The following is a 24,280-nucleotide window of genomic DNA, read 5'->3' as shown; positions in this document are numbered from 1 at the left end:
ATGAATCGATCGAATGAATTAAAACATACTGAAAGGGTCTAGGTAGCAGGCTAAGCGAACTAGAAGTGCCTCCAACGACGGATCTGGTCACTTTCAGGTAGTGTACTGGCAAGTCCTAAGAACACTATGCTTAATATCAGTCCTCGGTCTTCTTTTGTTTTCGAGTTATTCAGGATAATGTAAAATCATCAGCGTATCATTGAAAGTGGCATATTTTGTAAACTGTTTTAAGTTAGATTAACCAAACAAAATAATATTTGACAATAATAAAAAAGGCTACAAAAGACATATTTTTAACCCGCATCATTTCCTTATACCTCATTATGTAAAAAAACATTTTATTTTTCTTCAGATTTTTTTTTTCCTTCTCGCGGAGGTACACCTCCAGAAAAAATATGCATGGATAGCCACTACCACGTAGGTGTCTCGGCGGAAACAGCCTTGGCAGACTTATATATTCCAATCAAATCACCAGTTTGCAAAATTAAATAATAGTTGTATCTGTTTATAAATTTTGTTTTTAGTTGTGTATTGTTAATGTGATGTTATTTACTGTCCGTTTATTTCTCATGGTAAATGTTGTTGCATGCCTGTCATTGAGGTATGGGCTAGGCGAGTTACTATTAATTTTAAGTGGTAAATGTAATTGCTCTGTACTTTGTTGGTGTGTCTATTAAAGAAATAAATAACAAAATTGTGTAACTCCTACGGCTGTATAAAATGTTTTGTAGGATCCTTATACAACTATATACCATATAATAAAATCTCAGTTCAAGAGAGTTCAATCTTATTTCAGTATAAATTCTCGTAACTTTGACATGTACAAACTATGATGTAATTTTATACTGAAAGAATAAATAATCTAATCTAATCAATAGCCATATAATTCTCACATATAGCGCTCAAGGCGCTTATATAGAGCTACACAACTCTATTCTAGTAATACAATCGCCGTAAAAGAATCCGTTAAAGAACCTAAGGCATTTCAAATTACCTCTATACGATCTTGAGCGCTATATAAGCAACTTATAACTCTTTTTAAACTCTTTTACCTGCATTTACTCAATTAAACAGCTTATGGTTCTCTAGCGACGCTATTGAATGCTCTTTTATTACTATAAGTAATTTCACTACTCTACCTACTAATAGAATACCTATTGGGGCGATTCGAACTAAACCCCTTACAGTTTAGGCATGACCGTCCGTCTTGATTCGGTGGGCCTCCATAGGTTTTCAAAAAATATTGATATATATCCAAAAAAGTGTATTTCTAATGAAACGCTAAAACAGTAACAGTAAGTTCTCAGTTGGTCACATTGGGCGTAGATTGTGAACCGGCTGGTTGCTGAGGAGTTTTGAACTGGAACATTACTAGCTCATAGGTGACAATTGTGCCTGCAATCTGAAATATAAATCATACATTTAGATTTGGATTACCCTAGTTCTACTGATATCACATAAATATAATCTTATTCTCACAGTTAAAAGCAATCCACGAGTGACAGTAAAGAACTGTAGCCCACTTAACGCCACTTTATCTCCATTAACTTGATCAATAAATCTTTGCACCTAAAAGCAGTTTCTGCTTTGAGTATAATTAAATTTATCGACCTGGAACTTTACGGTGCTAAAGCACACTGCAGTACAGTCAAGGTCATAAATATAATGTACGACCTAGACGTCAAAAATATCTACGCACATTTATGTCACTAACGATAAGTTCGATGTATACATATATTTGACGCTATGGCATTTATGTCCTCGATTGTACAAGTTTACAAGATAGGTCGACTGGAAAATATTACAAAAAATCTAAAGCGCGACAGTTGTCAGCGATTGGTTCCTTCTTCGCCGGATTCCAAGCTGGTCGGAATCGAAGCTGTTCGGATTCTAAGCTTGTCGGATAATAAGCTGGTCGGATTCCAAGCTGGTAGGATTTAAAGTTCATCGGATTCCAAGCTGGTCGGATTCCAAGTTCGTCGCTGTACTGTACACTCATATTCGATTTGTAGTGTCCGACCGAAGTTTCGGTTTCGGTTTCGGCCAAAAAAGTGATTTCTGTCGAAGTTTCGGTTTCGGCCAGAATCCGGCCGAAATCTTCGGCCGGGCCGAATTACTTCGCGGCCTCTCGCGGCTCTCGCATTGGGAGCGCTCGGCTTAATTCGGGCGCACTCGGCCGGGTAGGTATAGGTAATGCATCGGCGGCCGTCCCAGCCGGGACCAGCGACAGCAGTATGCATGCAGTTTGTGACGTTCACGTTGGTTTGTGAACCACGTGGCGCGCGACAAAATATTATGATGTGTTGTTTATTTATTAAATTATTATTTACTTTTTAGAATCTGTTACTGCATTTTATGCTGTGATTAATGAACAGTAAGTTTGATATTAGGATTGTGAATTTAGTTTAGACGTGATAAGAATAGGTTGTATATTTGAATAATATAATACCTATGCCGCGAATTAGTACATTAGTGATTTATGTTAAAGTAGCATGAATGCTGTGATTTTCTTGCAATGTTTGACATTGTCACACGATATATTATTATAAAAACTTTGTTTAAAGATCTTTTTGATTAAAGTGATAATACTATAATTTATGTAAAAGTTGATTTATGTTTAAGCTGTCATTTATCTTGCAATTGACTTTGTCCAGGTATTATATTAATTAGGTAACCTTGTTTAAAAGTTTAAAGATTTGATTTTATTTGGTTTAAATTTCATAATTTACCTCTAATTATATCTATTTTCCTTAAAAATAAACGTTTTTTATTTTGTTTAACAAAACAAGTAACTGTTCTTATATAAGAAATTCTTGCAATAACCTTTTCCTTACGATTTGTATAGTAATTTTGAATATTTTGATACGTCTTTAAAAATTTCGGTTTGGGTGTCGGTTTCGGCCGAAATCAGAAAAAAACCGAATATTCGGTTTCGGCTAAAAATCGTGTTTCGGTCGGATACCATCGATTTGTTCCTGATTCGTCATCTTCCAATTTGGTCATATTTCAAATGCAACGCTTTTCAATCTGGTAATTTTCTATCCTGTCATATTCCAGATCAGTCATATTCTAAACTAGTCACTATAAAGTCATATAAAACTGCGAACACGTGCTTACAAGATTAGTAAGTACCTACCATATTTACCACAGGGTTTTGTATAATAAGTTTATGTAGCTATTATGGACAGTCAAGGAAACTGAATCACGTACCAGGGTGTAACCTTAAAAATATCACGGGACAATTCACACCACAATTGTTTTAGTTCCAAAGTAAGCTTATCAAAGCCTGTGTTATGGGTACTTAGCAACGGATAAATATAATTATATAGATAGATACATACGAGTTCTTAAATACATATTAAACACCCAAGAACCGAGAACAAACTTTCGTATTTTTCATACAAATATCTGCCCCGACACGGGAATCGAACCCGGTACCTCAAGCTTCAAAGTCAGGTTCTCCAACCACTAGGCCATCTGGTCGTCAAAAGTTAGTTAGTGCTACTAATGTCATGTTGACATCCCATACATTCTGCTAAAGAAATCATAGCGAAATTGGTTCTGAAAAAATTCCACCCTAGTACGTGAATCAGTTTCTTCGACTGTATGTAGTACAACGAGTATGGAAAACGTCGAGATTGGAAAATAATTTAGAAAGGGTCTCATTTGAAATAATATGGCCAGGGGTACGGTGGGTATGAAGGGAATAATCCTAATACGTTTAATTCTGGAGAACTTGGTGGCCATTCAAGTTTCGGCAGGAAACCAGTCAAATTAGCCTGACACCAAGCTTGAACAGGGTTTGCTAATTGTTCAGAATGGTTATGAAACAACCCTAACCTATAGTTTTCTATAAGATGACCATTTAAAAAAAAAAACAGAAAAAGTTAAGGTTTCAGTGGGAAAAAAAATATGACAAACGATGATTCGGACAAAAATTACGGTATGACTAGCGAAGGGTATGCGAACTTTAGCTATTTGTACGAAGAAATCCTGATTACGATAAAGCCAAAATCGGATATTGCTGGATCAAGTTGCTGGTCTTTGTATCAGATACCCAAGATCTATGTGCATAAGTTAAAATTTACCTCTATACAATAAACAGGTGAAGGTACATCATAGAGAATTGGTGCGGCCACTGTAGATGCACTGTTTACTTGAGATGCAATCAACGATACGGCAATTGACCGACTGATCAAGTAAATTAGTGAAAACAAGAAATATGCTCCTGCTTCGTATCCACCAAATGGACTCTTTCTGTTTTTGAAATGAAGTAAAATAAAATTATGTTAGTTGTTACTTGAGTAAAACGGAGTGTGGTGACTAGAAGCAGCTTGATATGCATTATGAATTTGAAATTCTTTAAAACTTCGTCACCATCACGCCGATAAGAATTTGAGTAGGTACACGGCTGACATTCTTACCCTTCGAGGCGATTGCCACGGCACTCACCCGTGCCTTTAATACCATCTCTGAAATTATAATTACAACAGACTGTAAACTGTGATTACAGCATGTGATAAAAACGTTACTGGCGTATTATTTGTATTAAAACTACCTAAGTATACAATCAATTTGAATATTATGTTGGTTTAAAAATAATATTTATTTTTTCTTCTTTTTAGCAATTTCTCTAATCTAGTAAGCTCGTAAACTTTAGTGATTACTTACTCTAGCGTGTTAAAAAGTTGAAGGCACACGAAAAATAGATTGTTTGCAAATGAAATAAACACTATTCCACTAATAACCTCATCGATTTTGCGTACTAGTTGCGTAGCACGGCCATAGTCTTCACGTGTTGATCGCCAAAACAACTCCGACAAATACTGTAAATTAAGTATGAATTGTATATTTACTAACATACAACATACATAAAGAAGGTAAATAAAAGCTTGTAAGTGCCAATATTTACCTTGCCCTGTACTAAAATCAACTTTTTATTAATGTTTTCTAGACGCGAAGTAAGGTAGTAACTCATACAAATCACAAATAAGTCTGAAAAGTTCCATATGAAAGTAGCCTGAAAATGTAGAAACTGAAAGCAAAATAACTGAACGTAATCTTATTTTATTTCGTAAAATCATAAATATGTATGTAGTTCGTGTGTAAGATAAAGTTGTTATTAAGAGTTACAGTAACTTTTTTAAATTTTTGTTGAATTAAGTTAACTCACCTGAGTAATCATGCCCAACAAGGTAGTGTACGGTAAGAATTTAAATACCCACGGGTAAAAGAATTTAACAAAACCTTCGTATACATTTGTATTCGGGTAGCACACCATTGCTCCGGTAAATGCTGAGACTAATGATAAAATATGTTCCACTAAAACATGACATTAATAAGGAAATATAAGAGCAGTATTCCACAAGTTCAGTTGAAGATTTTATGATATGTATCTATAGAGATGATTTTATCAAAGGCCGGCCAATACATGTACTTCAACAACTAATTATAGAAGCTTTTGTGGCTTAGCTGTCAATTTTTACAATTAAAAGAATATTTTGTGATAAAACAGTAGCTTTTTTGATATAATACTGATAAACTTACTGAAATTAATATAGTTCAATCCAAAATCGACTTTAAAACCTTTTCATTATGCGTAATTTTAATTACTACAGAAAAGGACAAAACCGGGTAGATAACCTTAAGGATAAAAAATGTGAACTTTCAAAAGGTATAGTACCATCCACGAAGATGCGTGATTTTGTCATAGACATTAATGTCATTGTAATAAGAACCACGGCACGCGTCATCGTGAATGACTAAGGTATACTTACATAAAGCTAAAGTCAGAACTATAGCACAGGTCATGTTGCATTTAAATGTAAGACTTGTGTCCATATTAGGGTCTAAATCTTCTGTTTTAACAACATGTTTTATTAACTTCGGCCAGTTTGAAGCAACATGTAAAAACATTGCCATCGTAATGCATGTGCTACTGTAAAAAATTGCTGGTGCTAAAAAAAATATAATGTGTAAATTAATGTCGTTGCGCAAAATCTATATTTTGAACATATTTATGTATGATAAAAAGAAAGTTTAACTCCCTGACTGCCTCATTGCCGTCAAGCCCACTCAATGAAAAGAAATTTTGAATTTTTTGCATAGAAGCATTTTTATAATTCGATAGTATTATAAACACATAATATACAACACTAGAAAAACATAACCCTCCTTCGAGTAGTCAGGTAAAAATAATAAAATAGTATTATACAAATTCCCGTTCCGTGTGCTAGAAAGAAGCTTAAACTCTTTCTAATCTGTGATAGGACCGGCAATTCGCGGCAATTTGTTTATTTATCACAATTCAAATACAATACTTACTTGTGACATTTAGAGAAGCTGAAGATTGAATAATGTCGTTAAAACACATGAGACACATAAATATTTGTCCCATAAATAATAATGAAGAGTATAAACACCTCCAAGATATCCAAGAAAAACTGAAATAAACAAACTTTATTTTTAAGACCATGTTTTTAAACCTTCTAGATACCCAACGATTTTTATTAAGAATTAAAATAGTATTGAGCCGTAATTAGGAATTAAAATTAAAAAAAAAAAACTTGGGCTACATGTTGATGTTATTTAACGGTCTGATAGTAACAATGTGTGGGGATTTATAAAAAGCACCGCATGTGTTTGTAAGTAGCATGTGAGGCTTTTTGAACTTATATAATCACCGATATGATCCAATCTAGTCAAATAAATTTGAAAACTTTTAAATCAATTTAATTATAGATCATATAGTTGGTTACATTGTTGAGCATTCTTCCATGCTTGAAGGATCCTCACCAATTCATCAGCGAATCTGGTGATGACCACCTTCAGGGGGGAGTGGTGGCCAACTGTTGGATCTAAAGTTAGTGAAGCACTGTGGTGAGACAAAAGTTATTGGAAAATCCTAATAGGTCTTATAGAAATTTTATGTTACAGAAAGATGTCTTATACAAGCAAGTTCGTGTAAATAATAATGTAAATAATCTTTTGGTTTTGCCGAATTCTTTGTTCACAGAATGCATGAGGGAGATACACAATGACATGTAGTCTGGTGGTCACTTTGGATTGTTTAAAACGTTTGCGAGGCTTAAACAACGTTACTTTATGGTCGCAGCCCAGAGACGAGTAGAGGCGTATGAAATGAAATGAAATGAAATCTTTTTATTGCCACTTAACAAGTTATATATATAACTACACTATGATCTGCCTCATAGGCATGCAAAATTTTAACATATTTATTATGAGCTACATAATCTATAAAAAAATATTAAACATAATACACCTACATTTAAACAATTAAACAATAAAAAGAAAAACTTAACAAATTTAACATTAACATATAACTTAGTAGTTGTATATATAGGTATATTTACTATCTATCAGGTATCTTTTATTTTTAAATATCTAACTAAAATATTAACTACAATGGTATCATAGCACTTAAGTAGTAGATCTACGAGTAATCTTAATTTATAAAACTTGTTATTATTATTCATAACCTATCTAAGTATTCTTTAACGGAATAAAAACATTTATCTACTAGCCATTCGGTAATCACTGATTTGAATTTACTTAAATGACATGTCTCTATGTGACTTGGTAAGCTGTTGTATATTTTGATAGCCATACATAAAGCATTTTTTCCATAAACTTCTAATTTTACTAGTGGTAGTTGTAGCCTATCCTTATGCCGAGTTGCTCTGGGCAAGCAATGGTAATTTTTTTTGACAAAATATTCAGGATGTTCTCTAACCAAAATGCACATCTGCCTTATATACATACATAGCACAGTGAGAACTTTCGTTTTTTTGAATAAAGGCCTGCAAGGCTCTAGGTAATGTGTATTACACGCAGCTCGTATACATTTCTTTTGAGCCAGGAATGCTTTTTGTATATCCACAGAGTTGCCCCAAATTAGCAATCCGTAGCTTAATACAGAAGAAACATAACCATGGTATGCTGTGAGTGCAACGTCTCGACAAGAAGTACTACTAAGCCTCCTCAAGGCAAATACAAACTTATCTAATTTACTGCATACATTAGCATACTGTATATCTAAGTTAGCGTTTTGGTTCTTGTGTGTTCTTAACTGAATTACATTAGTTTTATTAATATTTATTTTTAATTTATTTTTATTTAACCAGTTGATAACTTCTACTAGAGACTCGTTTATTTCTTTATTCAGACCATTCTTGTCTTCCGATTCAACGATAATTGTAGTGTCATCGGCAAACATTATACACTCATGTTTTATTTGATATGGTAAATCGTTTATGTATAACAAAAACAGTAACGGACCTAGAATGCTTCCTTGGGGTATACCACAGCAGTTGTATTTATATTCAGACCTGGTTGACACCAGTTTACTATTTTGTATGTGTTGAATTTCTGTGCTTTGTTGTCGATCGATTAGAAAGGTAATCATTAAAAGTAGTAGTCATTAAAAAGTTCAGCTAATGTAGTAGGATTTGAGTATTTTATCTGGTCTTTCTCTATGCATTTTATATGATTTGTTTCTATATAGTCGTTACCTTTGATAAGGTGCCAGGTTGCCTTTGATTTATTTTTTGCCAATGTGATTGTTTTATTATTATGTAACTGTTGTGATTTGTATATACATCTACGGAGTAGTTTTGCGTATTTAGCATATTTGTGTTTATTAAAGACTTTATTTATGGGCTCTCGCACGTATTTTAGATACAGATATCGCTTATTTACACATGCCCGACGTAAACTTCTAGTCAACCATCTATTATTGAGGCACTTATAATTAACTTTAACTCGCATATATGGAAAGCATGTCATAAAAAAAACTAAACCAAGACTGAAATTTGTCGAAGGCTGCATTAGTTTCAGTTTGGATAACAACGTCGGAAAAAGTTAATGACGAAATATACTTTTTGAAATTTGTCATGTTTTCAGAGCTATAATCTCTTATTTGTACGTAATACAGTTTTTTCTTTTGAACATTATTAACCTTAAAGGAAATAATTTGAGCAGTCTCATGATCCGAGAGCGCTAAAGGAAGAACATTAGATTCTACTTTCTTCATATTGCTTGCAATTTGATCCAAGCACGAGTGACCTCTAGTTGGGACGTTAATGTGAGTTTGAAAATTATGATTTTTTAATAGACTTAGGTATTACCTGTGTAATATTATTGGTCCGTTTCAAAATGTTGAAATTCCAATCTCCGCTTAGTATGATCTTGTATTTTTTCTTTTTAATCGTCAAATAATGCAAGAATTCCTCAAACCGCGCAAGGAATGATTTTTCAAAGACATATTTTGGGACGCGGTAGATATTTATTACTATAAATATTATTATATATTGAAATATTTTAGAAATACTTATATTTGTACAGAATTGGAGCGGTTTGAACATTAATGTAGGTTTAATAAGTATGCATGAACCGCCTCTCTTTTCTTTAGAGCGTGAATAATGATTAGCTAACTTGTAGTCCATAATTTTTGTTATTTTCGGTTCCATTACGAGTAAAAGTTTCACTGAGACAAAGTACGTCAATGTCAATTCCATCTTTTTTCAGTTCCGTTAAAGCAATCGACAAAATCTAACTGTTTAATACACCCTGAATATTTTGATGCATGACCGTCAAATTATTTAATGTTGATTTCACGAAAAAACGGCTTATGATTTGAATTTTCTTCAGGAAGATTATAGTACGACTGTTCAGAATTTATTATATGGATGAGATCCGCAACGCCTCTAAAGACGACGCGAAGACCTCGTTTGTTTATGTTTCCCGATCCAAATAGAAACATGTCATTCGAGTACCGCAAGTTACGGTTGGAATCTAAAATGTAAGCATATTCGTGAATTAAATTGTCTTGGTATAGCATTTAGTTAAATATCTCTGCTCTTTTGTTGAAAAGATTCGCAAATTTATTGATGCGAAAAGTCGGCAGACATATTATTACATTTGTATGCTGTACCTTAAACGTTTGCTCTCTTATAAACATAACTAGATCATTATTGTCACGCGTATATTTAAAATCACCGTTCCCTATACATACTATGAGTAGTCCTCAAGTGTAAAGTACTTCAGTTTTTCGTCAAGTGATCGAAAATACTGGTGAATTCCACCACCTGGGGTGAGATAGTGACATAAGCTTGCGTCTGGTAATGTTGACTCAGCGATTTTCAATAGTTTAGAATTGCTGCTGCTAATAAGACATATCTTTGGTTGTGGCGGGCTTTTATTTTGTGTCACGGAACATGCTCCGGACGGAACTGAGCTGCATTTAAGGTCTTGTGGGTGGTTATCATCTCGATGTGGTTGAGTTCGGCTCGACCAGTATGTCAGAAGTTGTCAAGTATGTCAGGAACGAAATGTTCGGAAAAATATTGCACCGCTAGTAAACATTCCTGTTCGTGATATTTTCGAAAGAGTTGAGGTAGATGTTGTTGGGCCATTCCGAAAATCGTATACGGGTATGAAATATGCAATTGTGGTGTGTTTAACCAAATACGTTGTTTGCAGACCGGTCATGAAAGTGACAGCTGAAATTATTATGGATTTTCTTGTGACCGAGATATTTTGCAGATATGGCGGAGTCAAATACATTTTATGCGATCGAGGATCAGTTTTCACATCGAGACTAGTGAAGGAGACAGTGGAAGCGTTTGGAGCTAAAATACCGCATACTTCAGCGTATCATCCAGCGTGTAATGGGCTTTGTGAGGTGACAAAAAGTTTAATAAGTAGGAATCCTTTCGAACTATTTGGAACAAGATCAGAAGATTTGGAGCAGTGTTCTTCCAGTAGCCACCGTGGCATATAATTCAAGTAAGCATACTGCCACTGGTGTAAGCCCTTATATGGCGTTATATGGTAGAGAAGCATTATGTACAACAGATATAAATCTCGGACTTAACCAAATCCAATTTACAGAATATCTGCAAGCGAAAATTGCAAGGAAAGCTGCATTGACCGAGGTGATTAAAAGAAGGATACAAAGGGCACAGGAAAGATCGAAACGGCAGTATAACAGGCATGCGAGGATGGAGTCTTATATGCCAGGTGATAAAGTTTTGTTATATTGTCCACATAGAAGCACTGGCATGAGTTATAAATTGTTCAGGAAATTTAAAGGGCCATATGTTATTTTAAGGCGTATTAATAGTGTAAATTATTTGATTAAATAGTTAGGAGTGGGAAGTAATGGAATTAAGTATGTTGTTCATTTGAATAGACTTAAAAAATTCTATTCACTGGAAGCTTAATACATGTATGGTGTACTTACAGTAAATTCAGTTTCAACCTTAGGAATGTATGTTTGTGTATATAGTAACTAGGGGAATAATTATGGTATGTAGTGTTAGAAATAGCTAGGATACTTGAAAATTTTATGAGCATTTATTTTTTATACCATAATGATGATATAAAACAATCCAAAGTTGATTTAAAGATAACAAGACATATTTTCACAAATATATTTCGACAATCTACCCCTTGAGTAACATCAAAGTTATCACGTCTTAAGAATTCAGAACAAATTTTGTTAATGCAGGAAAAACATTTACTTCAATCATCCACTAAATCAACTCAGGATGAACCTGGAATGTGTTAAGAAAAATCATCACTGAAATTGACTCAAGTATCAAGATCTGTTCGACAATTTTTTCCGGTTATGTCGGAATTCGATAAGCTTATGAAATCATATAGGCAACATGGCACAAAGGGAATAAGAACAATTCAAAATAACCTTACCACGTATCAACCACATCTAAAATATGAAATTCCAGATTTTTATTTTACCATCTATTTCGGAAAACAAAATCATTTAATAAAATACTTGAACTTCACAATAAAATATTTGAAACCTGCAATGTTTTGATGATGAGTTGGCTGTTGTCTGACGGAACAGACTTTTTTAATAAAAAATCAAGTTCATGACCCGGCATGTGATTAAATACGGAAACAAAGCGTATACATTATTCAAGAACTTCGATGGACTGGCTAGTGGATTAATCTTGTAATTTGAGATTTTTTTTACAAATGATGAACAATTATCTGATGTATTAGCAGGTTTGATAGATGACAAGCTGGCAAATTTTAATGAAGTAGAAAAATTTAGAAATATCTTTAAGGGGACACCTACAGAGTTGATTGAACTATCAGCATTCTCTAAGCTCTTATGTCATCCTGATATAGAAACACTCTTAGGATTCGATAAACTAAGAAAAATAACTTTCCGGGAAAATCCAGTGACACATAAACAAGTAGAGACACTTCTGTCAGCTATGAAGCACAACTTCTGTGAACAATTCTTCAAGAAACATAGGAGATGGCCAACAGTAATTCTTGATCATAATTCTTCTGTTAGGATTAAAAGCAGTTTTAGGAAATATGTGGATTAATGATCCTAGAATATCACAAGAGTGTCCTGTAGTCAATATGGATGACTTTAGAAGTGTAACTCTAGGGAAATGTGTTGAATTTGACTCATGTGAATCAGAATTTCCGTTTCTTAAAGATACTGCATTAGCTCAATTGAGAAGTGAAATTGAGAATAGAAGAACATTTTTGTACTTTTTGCTGACTGAGGATCCTTCAAAGGATGCCAGCTTGTATATGGATAAGGTTGCCAAGGATGATCCTTTGTACCTAGAATATTGTGTAATTAAATTAACTCAAAAGGAAAGAGAACTTAAAATTGAAGGAAGGTTCTTCGGTCAATCTCCGTATGTAGAAAGAGCTAGATGTATATTAGAAGATGATGTTAAAAAGCTCATGAAATATTATAATTAAGATCAAGGAATGACACTTAATGAATTAGAAAAATGAAGATTTATACTTTTAGTAGATTAGCCAGAGAGAATAATGAATATAATGTCGCTTATTTCTCACTTGATGTAAAAGCTTGGAATAATAACTTCAGACGACCTTTTTGTGAACCCCAGGAAGAGAGTTCTTTGATAATATATTCGGAGTCAAGAATTTCTCAAAAATTATGAAGGTCTTTGATTCTTCTAAATACTTAGTTTCGGATGGCAATTTTGAGTATTGCTATTCGGGTCAATATGGGGGTATTGAAGGACTAGCACAAAAATTCTGGACATGGATTTATGATACTGTAGCATCACGAATAGCATATGTAACGGGATGTCCGTTCTTTATAATGGTTAATGGAGATGACCTTCGTGTGATTCTTATGATTCCAAAATTATTAGTACCAGATGACCAATTGAAAGAATATTTAGTCTCTGTAGCTGAGCAATTTAAGACAGAATACAAATCATATGGATTCATGTTATAGCTTCAACAAACATATGCGTCAACAGAATTATTAGGATTCGGGAAGGTATATCTGTATGACTGCATTTTGCACAGACAAAATGAAAAAAGTTGCAAAAATTCGCGGATTAACAAATCTGTTAGGAGACTTACCTCTTGAGTACATAAAGGGTGTTATGTCAGAAACGTTATCTACAATGTCTTATTCATCAAATCACCGATTTGTTTATTTGTTGGGATTAATCGTTTACATGTTTTATCTTTCATCATTTGATTGTGGGTTTGATGATTTAAGTGACTATGAAATAATGTTGTTAATGCTGTGGCCAAGTAATTTCGGAGGCCTTCCAATTCTTCCTTATATAATAAGAATGTTATATAAAGGAGATAGTGATCTTGTTACATGTTGGATCTCACTATTCATATTTATATATCGACACATCAAGTCATTAGGGAGGGATTTATTAAAAACTAATCTATCATCCTTAACACAGCAAAAAGATTTTCATCAATTAGCGAACAATCCATACGAACTCCCAAATGATACTCCTCCTGACGGATCATCACAACTCAGATATTTATCCGTTGTCAAAAATAAAGAGTTCAAAAAACTGCTTAACAAAGCATCTCCCATCAGGCAAAGAAAATATATCAATGCACTGTTTAGTTGGAATCCATGTCCTGCAAAGGCTCTCAGCATTCTATGAGACAAGTGCATCAGAATTAATAGATGAGTTCATTACAAAGTTTGAAGGATCAAAATCAGTAGGAGGACTTCTTTCTAGGGGATTTAGGTCAATATTTTCTCTGAGGATCCTTAAAAAGGCTACATCAAATGATCTTGAGAAGAATAAATGGATGTTTAATCAAATTTAATCAAAAACGACACTGAAAGAAAATCCGGCCATAGAAGTGATTGAATCAGCTTCAAATGAAGAACATAGTGTTTGCCCCGCTATGATCATGGATCAAATTAGAACTTGGTGTTGGAATAGGCAGATGATAGGGGTAACTTATCCATGCATAGCAGATCAGATTAAATTTATATCTGCATCGGAGTTAGCCAAAATGACATATCCATCAGCCATTACTTCAATTAGATCGGACAATCTTGACAAAAAGAACTTATTACTAACACATGGACCCTATAAAATCTACTAAGGAAATCATCTTAAATTAATACCGAGCACCTCCACCAATTTTTGTAGTGGACGGACGGTCCACTATCCTAATAAAGCTCTATTTAAATTAAAATCACGTTTATATGATCTTTTTATATGTATTGAAAATCAACTCGCTTCGTTGGCAGCTCGAATACAAGTCTTCTGTAACTCCCTTGCGTCCGTTCGTTGTTATAATATTTAAAAATGGAAAAAGGCTGCCAGTACTAACCGAACGTACACCAAGGAGTTAGAACAGTACCTTTTGTTAGGCAACGAGTCCTTGATACTAGTAGCTGCCTCGCACTCGGCCGGTTATTTTTTATCATATAAAATATATCAAAACCATAAACAAGATGGCTTAATATTATAGTCTTCAAGACTTGACCAAACACCGGCCAAGTACGAGTCGGACTCGCGCACCGAGGGTTCCGTACAAATATTTTTATTACATCGTGTAACTAAAAATTTATGCGTTTCGCAATTTTTCCTTTATCTGTGCTATAAGACGTTGCTTCGTACCAAATTTCAAGATTCTGAGTTCACGGAAAGTACCCTGTAGGTTTTGATTCCCTTGAGAGTGTCAAACATATGCAGCATAAACTGGTTCCAACGGAAGACCAGCGTCGGCCGCAAGGTTGACATCATGCTGAGTTGGGACCATTTCGTGACAAAATTTGTCTTTATTTCCTTTTTTCTTTTTCTTTAATTTGTAAAATGTCACGAATAAATGTTTTTCTTTCTTCCTTCCTTCTAAACGGCTGTATCTTTTGATTGCGTTGGCTTAGCAGTTTGATTTTTTCTCAGCTCTAAGGGACAGTAGACCTGCGTATTTGATATGAATTTCCGCTTGATACCTCCAAGCGTTCATGAGAAAAAGGGTCTTGACAGACAGACAGATGGACAACAAAGTGATCTTATAAGGGTTCCGATTTTTTCCTTTTGAGGTACGGAACCCTAAAAACAAATAGAATGGACAGGACTGCATTAGTATAATTATTCATCCCGTTACGCTGCAACTTAAATAAGTTGGAGGTGTTCAAGTAAAAACTTCAGAGTACTTGTTAAGTTTATCTGTGGAAATGTTCAGTGTACCTATATTTTTTCTAGGATAACACTAACCTCACGCCCCTTTTTTTACTGTTAATCAACCCATCTACGGGCATGAGACCGAAGCAGTGTCCAATAATCATTATGGTTTTTAATGATTCTTCAAAGGATTCTCTCTTAATAGTTCGTTTTGGTTTAGCAGCATGAACTTTGTTTTCTAAAATTAAAGAAAAATACATTTTAAGCAACATTATTTGAAACACAATCAGTAGCAAATATTTCTTACTTTTTGATATCCACAAAGTAACATTTTTCCTTAAAGAATCTGCCTTATTCATTTCTTCGGGTTGTAGCATTTGTATACAAGTGACATTATTTCCGTTCACTAGAACCATTTGTTTTTGGATCTGTAATTGGCTTAATGGATACCGGCCATATAAAACAATCTTCATGTCGTGTCGGCAGGTTAGAGTTCCCTGGCGAGTTTCCTTAAAACATCAGAAAGATTATTTACTGGAAAAATCTATACTTTAATTAATATTATTAATGCGAAAGTAACTCTGTCTGTCTGTCTGTCTGTTACGCTTTCACGCCTAAACCGCTAAACCGATTTTGATGAAATTTGGTACAAAGATAGAATAGACCTTGGAAAAGTATAAGGTGGAATTCGTCGCTGTCGAAGTTAAAACAATGAAACTTGCCATTTCGGCACGTGATAAGAAGTAAATAGGTATTTGTTCGCGCGTTTTTTAAAATTCTTCCTGTGAGGGGCTGAAATGGGGGATGAAACTTTAAAGGGCAGATCGTCATTGTCGAAGATAAATCGATGGTTCTTTATGAAACTTGTCATTTGGGCACTTATGAGAAATAAATAGATTGTTCAAGCGCTTTTGAAAATTTTACCTACGAGGTGATTTTAGCAGAGGGGATGATGCAGTGTTAGCAGAGCCTTCTAAGCTCAAGAAAAATGTACGCAATGTGGGTTCATTTTAGATGGCTTATTGACATAGACAGTCAGACATGAAAAATTATAATTTTCAGATGTTTCTTGTTTATTATGTTACTCGTATAATATAAGAGCTAGCTACCTTTATGCAAAATTCCAGGTTTCCAGGATAGCCGGAAGTAGCCTATTACTTTTTCTGTTAAGGCGATTTACATGGAAACACCGTTTTAATGACTGTAGCTTTTGATTTCCTTGACTTAGAAGTTCGGTTTTTTCACATCTTCCGGGACTATTGACCTGAGTTTAGGGTTTTAATTTCAACTCGATACATACTCCGCGCGCTTACGGCATAAAGGGTCTTGGCTGACAGACGGACGGACGGACAGCAAATTGATCTTATAAGGGTTCCATTTTTTCCTTTTGAGCTACGGAAGCCTAAAAAACATTTGTTCCGGCGCTTTTAAAATTTCGACCTATTTACTTGAAAATATGGGGCACAGAATATATAATAGTACTGACGTACAGAATGGCCACGCTCGCCCCGCACCGGTTCGAGTTACCCCACCCCTCAAGCGCAGATTGCAGGAAAACCGCAGGAAAGCAGTCGGGCGCGCAACGCGATGTACGTCGGTCGCACCGTCGCACGGCACTAAGTTCGGGAGCAATAATTTTGCGAACGAAATGGTGATACACTGTGCATTGTATGGTGTTTGTCGACAGCCAAAGATAAGAAAAGGAGTTGTTTTCGTTTTCTAATGTAAATAATAATGCTTTCTAAAAGTATCGCGATTAATACATGAAATAACTAATTAGGTACCGAATAATTTGTTCACGTTTGTAGTCATATATTTATTGTAATTTAAAATAATAATGCTTAAATACATAGACAGACACATTTTAAGTAGGTTTAAATAAAAATATATGATTAACGATTACATTTATTTACACATCTAAGCCATACCTACATACCCTATAGTACTAGGGTTTTGCGATAGTCAGCCCTGTGTGTCTTACGCACACATTGACGCGTGTACAGACGTTGTCGTACCTATGTAGATTCAAGAATGCGTATTTTGTATGGCGTGGCCGCCCTGTGATATGGGGATGAAAGTTCTTAAGGAATTCCAAACAAATTACTATAAGTATATTTATCAGAAATGGGTACGTATTATAATGTATAAATTTAAAATACATATCGGTTGAAATACATACAGTTGAATTACCGAAAATTGAAAAATATAATGGTTAAAAATAAATATTAATCAAAATTCATAAAGTACGTTTTTCATACTGGTCGAAATACATACAATTAAAATGACTAAGTTCACAATGTATATGTTCAGAATATATACAATCAGAATATATAATAGTTGAAATAACAATTAAAATTCCTATAGTACGTTTTTCATAATGGTCAAAATACATACATAATGCCTAGGTTCATCATCATCTCTAGTCTACTTACGTTGTATTTACATTTTAAATTCTGAAAAATTAAGGATTGTAAGACAAGTCGACGGAGAGCGGAGCTCCTATTCAGGGTAATTTGGACAAAACTCTAACCTAACCTAACCTATAAGATACCGACTGATCGTAATCGGTATTGTCTAACAAGACCTTGCAAACTAAAGTATGATCATTAATTCAATAGTAACTTTAGGTGCGACGACGAGCGTATAGATTATTTTCAGTAAACCGTAGAAGTTTCTATGTGCTATTATTGGCAAAATAGGTATCCTAAATAAATTAAATACTTCCCAAAGTCACACAGTCAGTTCCACGCGGACGAAGTCACGGGCAAAAGCCAGTATTCTATAAATAATTAGGTCCTATGACAAAAAGGGTTTTTTGTTCACTCATTCACTTTCCTTTTCTCTCGGTTTACCTTGAATAAAGCAGCTGCAGCATTCGATTGGTAGTTGAAACATAGTCCAAACGTTTATTTAAGTTTATTCGTTGACTTAACTTTACCCACAGCTTTCCTCGTATAAAGCATTCAATGTGGTATTTGAATTTCCGGGATTAAGTATACTGAAATCTAATGGAAATTACCAAAAGTTACATTATGGCCAAAGAGAATATAACCACTACGTTTTGTTATGGCTTGAGTGTGAGTTTATGTTGTATTACCTATCAACATCCATGCACAAATTCATGCATGTCTCTAAACTAGACTTTCCAGTTCAGATTTCAGGATTTTATATGCGTAATATCGGAATAAAAAGTAGCCTATATGCCCAAGATCTAGTTATTTTCAGATTAAAAACCATCCAAAACCTGTCACCTATTTCACGCTAAAACAGGTAGCAGTAACTAACTGTTCTGTTAATTAACTAACACACAATCTTACGCGCACATAATACCTTTGTATTTATAATATCAGCAGAATTCAGTACACATTTATTTTAGTACATCATAATTTATTTAATGCTTATTGTTTCTAATTTGTAATCTGTTTTTGTTATGTATTTTATGTACACACGGTAAAGATTCTAGTATTTACAAAAAAAAAAACAAAGTTAAACGCATTATTTTAATGGTATGCAATTTAAGAAAAATTAATCCATAAAATAACATTTGTCCGAAAAGTATGTGTCCACGGACCCAAAGTTAAGTTCATCATAAATCATATAAGCACTGCTAGCTACGCAGGATTATTGTGACTTCAAATGCACATTGATATTATTCGCGATTAATCGATGTATCGATATTTGATTTGCGATTAATCGATGTATCGATATTTTATTTGCGATTAATCGAAATCGACTAATTTCAAATTATCGATTAGCAGATTTCGAGCAAGGAGGATATAAACCGAAAGCGTTAAATTTAACTTCAAAGTAAGTCGTAAAACCTGCCTGGTTTTTTTTATGTTATTTCTTTCTACTCAGACATGTTAAAATTTTGGCTCCGTAGCAAAATTTCGAAAATAAAAATTTCTAAGTACGAAAAGATAAAAGAATTCCTAAAGATATATGTTCGATGTTCAGTTAACCCACGTTTAAAATATCTAATGTACAAAACTGCAATTACATGAAAATATTAGCGACCTTTATCCTACGTTCATCTTCTATATCTATATATATAACTATACATATAGTAAATCTGAAGAAAGTCGGTGTCTGTACATAAATATTTGAGAAAACTGTTAATAGGGGCCTATTTATATTAGCGCAATAGAACCCAAAGCTATGATTTTTAGAATTATTGTCTGTTTGCCTGTGCGTTTGCACACGCTAATCTTAAAAACCACTCAACGTAGAAGGATGCGGTTTTCACTGATTTGTTTTATTCGAATCGGTTTAAAAATAAAAAACATATGTCAATTTAAAGAATTTTGTCGAACACTTCAAAGAATCGTCGTTGATTTCCCGAAAACTTCGGGTATCTTTTAAAGTATTGATTAATTATAGTCTGTAAAATGATTTCAGGAATATAAAATTCGATAAATGGATAATTCGTAGAAATTATTTTCCAACATTAAGATGAGCTGACAACAATATGGTTGACCAAAATAAATAGGGTTCTAGGGTAGGACATGTTCATGTGAGTTAGTTAGATAGGTACACGGAGACGCGCTCCTTAGATCCTGATATCAGAATTTTCTATTTTAGAATTTGATTGATTTCAGGGTATACTCGTACATATATAAAACTGTGACTCGCCGATATGTGTCAGTACTGTAGGTACATTGAAAATATTTGCGATAAATAAAATATACTGAGCGGCAAAAAATCTTGCCCTCAAATGTATGCAGAATGGGTAATTTTGTATGAAGAGTGGGCCAAATTTTGTGCCGCTGAGTATATTTATAAGCGCAATAGAACCCAAAACATTAAACAATGATTTTTTAAATTATCTCTTTGTCAGTTTGTTTGTTTGTGCGTTTGCTCACGCTAATCCCAGGAATGGCTTAACCGACGTGGATGTGGTTTTCATTGATGTATTGTAAGGTAGGTGGTTTTCTTGGATTAACGAATCGGTTCACATCACAAGTAACAAAAGATACGTCAATTCAATATAAAAAAAAAACAAAGATCACTTGACACAATTACTGTTAGTTGAACGTTGGGCGGCCTCCGACTAGGTGGACGTACGACATTGCGAGAGTTGTAGGCAATCGGTGGATGCAAGTGGTGAGTTGTCGTTCATTATAGCATTCTAAGGGGGAGGCATTTGTTCAGCAGTGGACTCTTTATGCTTTATGCATATAACCAACGTGAGTTGCCTCACATTAAGTACTATAGTTAAGCATATCCAATAGAGTCCACGCCATCCAGCGCAGTCCCTTTTGGAATAACCTAAACTGCTTCTTCGGCCACTCCGCTCACGTGTGTTTGACCACATTGACAACTCAACACAAGACAGCCACTTTACGCACGTCCCACAAATCGCCGAATTCTAGCTCTACCTCATAGGTAGGCTGGTGCCAAGAATGGAGTCTCCTGACCGTAAGGTCATGGTTTATCTGACCACGACCGAATGTTTTGTGCGGGAATGTTTGAGGGTGGCTTCTCTAAAACGTCACCGGCAGCGGGTAGGCACCGTTAATTAATGTGGTGCGACGCACATCCAGATGCCGCCGGTTGCGTATATATTCCTAAATTTATTTTTAATATGCTATATGAAGCGGTAAACAGTCTATTTCATATATATGGCTTGATTTCTAATAATTATGTGTTAAATAAAAATATATTGTATCCGTAAACTGAACCACTTACGGCGTAGAGTTGGAATATTTTTTATCGATACTTATATCGATATTCTTCCAATAAAATTTTGTACTAAAATTTGTAGCTGCTTTTCTCCGATTTAAAGATTTGAGAAAATAAAAGTAAAATAACTTAACATTGAGAATTTAATGATTTTAAGTAAGTAAAATAATAACTATTTGTTTACAAACGAAAATTCAGTGTTTTGTGTTAAGGGTTCCGTATCCAAATGGTGCCAATAGGGACCCTATTACTAAGCCTCCTCTGACTGCCTGTCTGTCTTTCTGTTCGTCTGTCGCAGAGCTGTATCCTTGGAACCGCAAATAGGTAGATATACTTGAAACTTTCACAGAGTAAGTAGGTATGTATTACTGTTGCCACCATAACAAAAAATATTAAAAAAACTTCCAGGTTTCCTGTCAATCCAGTTATCAAAGGTAAGTGGATCAGAAGAACGACGAGTGACATGAGCGGGAGTGACAGATATTTGCTGTTTTTTTTTTTATTTAGATAGCTTTATGAAGTTTCTAGCACCTACTTTACTGCAACAGCCCTTAAGATTTATTTGTACTGTGTACCGGATACCGGGGATATGGTTCCTATGGTTATCGACAACTCATATTTAGCAGTGAGGGCAACTCTCACACAGACATTTACAAATTTACACAGACAGGCTCATCTTACTTTCGGTCACGCTGTCAAGCAAGGTCTGTTCGTCTAAGTAATATTCAGTTTATGGTGAAAATAGGTACCGCAAATGTACAATAACATGTTTAAAAACGATTTGCAAAATGTTTCCCACTTATATCATAATACAGGCACCTTTTTATTAAAATGTACATGATTTTAAGTCGAAGTTTTTAGAATGATTCTTGTATAAAATCGGTGCTTCATACAGGTATGCCGTAACCGTGATCATAACACAAATGAAATATTACTGACAAATGCAAAAATCTACATAGAGATGCTTCGCACTATGGAAAGCAGCAAGTTAGTTACGCAATTGTCAAAATACAAGTCGGTAAAATCTGAATTGTATAAAGGCACGAAGCGAAAGCTTGCAAGTGAAAAAAACTTGAACCTTCAGATGTAGAAGTTCGTAATTTTACCTACTTGCAGACTTTAGAGAATGTATACCATTTTTTGTTTTTGTTCAAGCAGAGCCTTGACAACCATACAAGCACGCCTTCGGGGAAGCAAATCCTTTGTGACGGGTTATCATCAACATCAATGTTTGTTTACTCTTGTTGGTGGAGTAATCGCCATTTGTGACGATAAATTTTAAAAATATATTTATGAAAATGTACATTGTTCGGTGCCTTCCAAAGAGCTTACTTACTTTATGCATCCTTCAATTCTTCAATATTTAACTATGCTCTCTTGGCTGTTTTTTTTTTTACTTCAATGTACTGATATTTTGTGTAGATCAATAAAAAAAAAGTTGTGTCGTATTTTACCGTAAAAAATAGTTTGTTAAAAAAAGTAGGTACTTACTTAGTTAATACTAGCCATTACCCGCGACTCCGTCCGCGTAGAATTCGTTTATAGCTACCTCGAGGGAACTATGCTATTTTCCGGGATAGAAACCATTCTATGTCCTTCTCCGGTACTCAAACTATATGAATACCGAATTTCATCTAAATCGGTTCAATGGCTTAGACGTGATGAAGTAACAAACAAACAGACTTACGAACTTTCGCATCTATGATGCCTAAAACCATCCTAGCTATTCTGCAAGTATTAAAAGGAAATATATTTAAAGAACGCGTTTTTATATCTGTACGGCGTCATGTAGGCAAATTTATGTGCTCTAATTAAGCCAACTTCATCAGTCCATTGTTAATTTAATAACTAAAGTGTTATGAATACACGGGACTTCATTAAAACTCATAAAGCTTTGGACAGAAACAAAATAAATCAATTTTACGTTTGAAATACTGCTTCAATACGCTCAATTTTCTTTTTTTGTGACACAAAAGTGGTTTGCAAGAAGTAAAAGGAAACTAACCCTTTGACCGAATTGAGTGAAGCCCGAAAGCTTTGTTATGACAAACTTGTATTGTTAAACTAAGGTAAACATGTTAGGTTCGTGTTCGTAAGTACCGACCGACCTAGCTGGCAGGTACAGCACAAATATGTACATGCCAAGTTGTCTGTATCAAGTGAGTTTGATTGTTATCTGTTGTTTTGATGTTTACTTGCTTGTAAAGTGTTCGTCGACACGAATAGCCTTTAATAATATCGATCAATGCATAAATGGCTCAATTCATCTAAAATACTGCAATTCTACATATATCTAGCTGTAGGTATGTAGGTTATACGAATTAGGGATGCACGTTACCATTCGATTTTTATGAAGATCGATTTAGCGATGGATACGATCTAGCGATTTTTTTAATCGATTCATTTCAATATAATCTTCAACCGATTCGATTCGGAAGTAAGGTGAATTGTATCCTTTAAATCGTATTCACAGTATTAAATTGTTATGATATAATAAGTACTTATTGAATATTTATTATCTCAAATTTTTAATGAAGACAAATCGATTATAAACGGATGTCGCAATAAAGTCATATTACTAGTCCGCATTGTTTATGTTACTTAGCGAAGCAAATAGATACATCAAAATAATGAAACATGATGCGGGTACTTAAAAAAGTCTGCATTGATTTTAATCATGTCTAAATTATATTTAAGTATCTTACATTGTTTATGCCGTACGTATCGTCCTGTGTGAATAACAATTTTATTTTATTTTGATTATACCGATGGCTCCAACGATTAAATCCAATGTGTGGTCAGATCTAATATTAAAATTGTCAAAATAAATACAAATTTTGATACGATATTTGTTAGATCGATTCAAGAGCATGCTATCCGATCCGTGAATCGTTTCATAGGCTTAAATTATTAAACTAATTTGATATTGTAACCGTAAATAATGGATAAATATCACTAGAAGCCAATGCCGTAATGTTTTATTATATCGACACGAACAACACTACCCTGACTGGGCAACACTTGTGCACAATGAATTATTAATTTAGTCTCACGAATTATGGCGTCGACCATAGGCTTAACAATAACTCCTCTAAGCAACTTAACAGAAATCAGTTTGTCAAATTATCATGTCGCCCAAAAAGTTACTGGAC

The 24,280-nt window shown here is 34.3% G+C and overlaps 1 protein-coding gene across 5 annotated transcripts; it reads right to left on the bottom strand.

Annotated features, from left to right (window-relative positions):
- Positions 1–1,289: 1,289 nt before the first annotated feature.
- LOC141430899 (gustatory receptor for sugar taste 64f-like) lies at positions 1,290–23,223 on the bottom strand. Of its 5 annotated transcripts, XM_074091786.1 has the most exons (13): positions 23,134–23,186; positions 16,556–16,710; positions 15,754–15,955; positions 15,540–15,684; positions 6,325–6,443; positions 5,778–5,957; positions 5,174–5,322; positions 4,913–5,035; positions 4,672–4,826; positions 4,425–4,472; positions 4,089–4,257; positions 1,480–1,569; positions 1,290–1,402 (listed from the first exon to the last, which is right to left on the bottom strand). In XM_074091786.1, the coding sequence occupies exons 3-13, from the start codon at positions 15,917–15,919 to the stop codon at positions 1,304–1,306; spliced, it is 1,443 nt and encodes a 480-aa protein (XP_073947887.1). In that variant the 5' UTR covers positions 15,920–15,955; positions 16,556–16,710; positions 23,134–23,186; the 3' UTR covers positions 1,290–1,303. The 5 variants fall into 5 exon arrangements, with proteins under 5 accessions (XP_073947887.1, XP_073947897.1, XP_073947870.1 ...); XM_074091796.1 differs by lacking the exon at positions 16,556–16,710 and having other exon boundaries at positions 23,134–23,223; XM_074091769.1 differs by lacking the exons at positions 16,556–16,710; positions 23,134–23,186 and adding an exon at positions 22,465–22,496.
- Positions 23,224–24,280: the final 1,057 nt, after the last annotated feature.

The sequence above is a fragment of the Choristoneura fumiferana genome, chromosome Z, assembly GCF_025370935.1.
Source record: "Choristoneura fumiferana chromosome Z, NRCan_CFum_1, whole genome shotgun sequence".
NCBI classification, from domain to species: domain Eukaryota; kingdom Metazoa; phylum Arthropoda; class Insecta; order Lepidoptera; family Tortricidae; genus Choristoneura; species Choristoneura fumiferana.
The sequence above is the reverse complement of the archived record's forward strand: the minus strand, read 5'-3'. Positions and strand labels throughout refer to the sequence as shown.

Coding starts and splice junctions, on each gene's coding strand:
- LOC141430899 (XM_074091769.1), bottom strand. Junction 15,685..15,753: donor TACTTTGTGGATATCAAAAA/GTAAGAAATATT, acceptor CTTTAATTTTAG/AAAACAAAGTTCATGCTGCT. Junction 4,473..4,671: donor CAACTTTTTAACACGCTAGA/GTAAGTAATCAC, acceptor TTATAATTTCAG/AGATGGTATTAAAGGCACGG.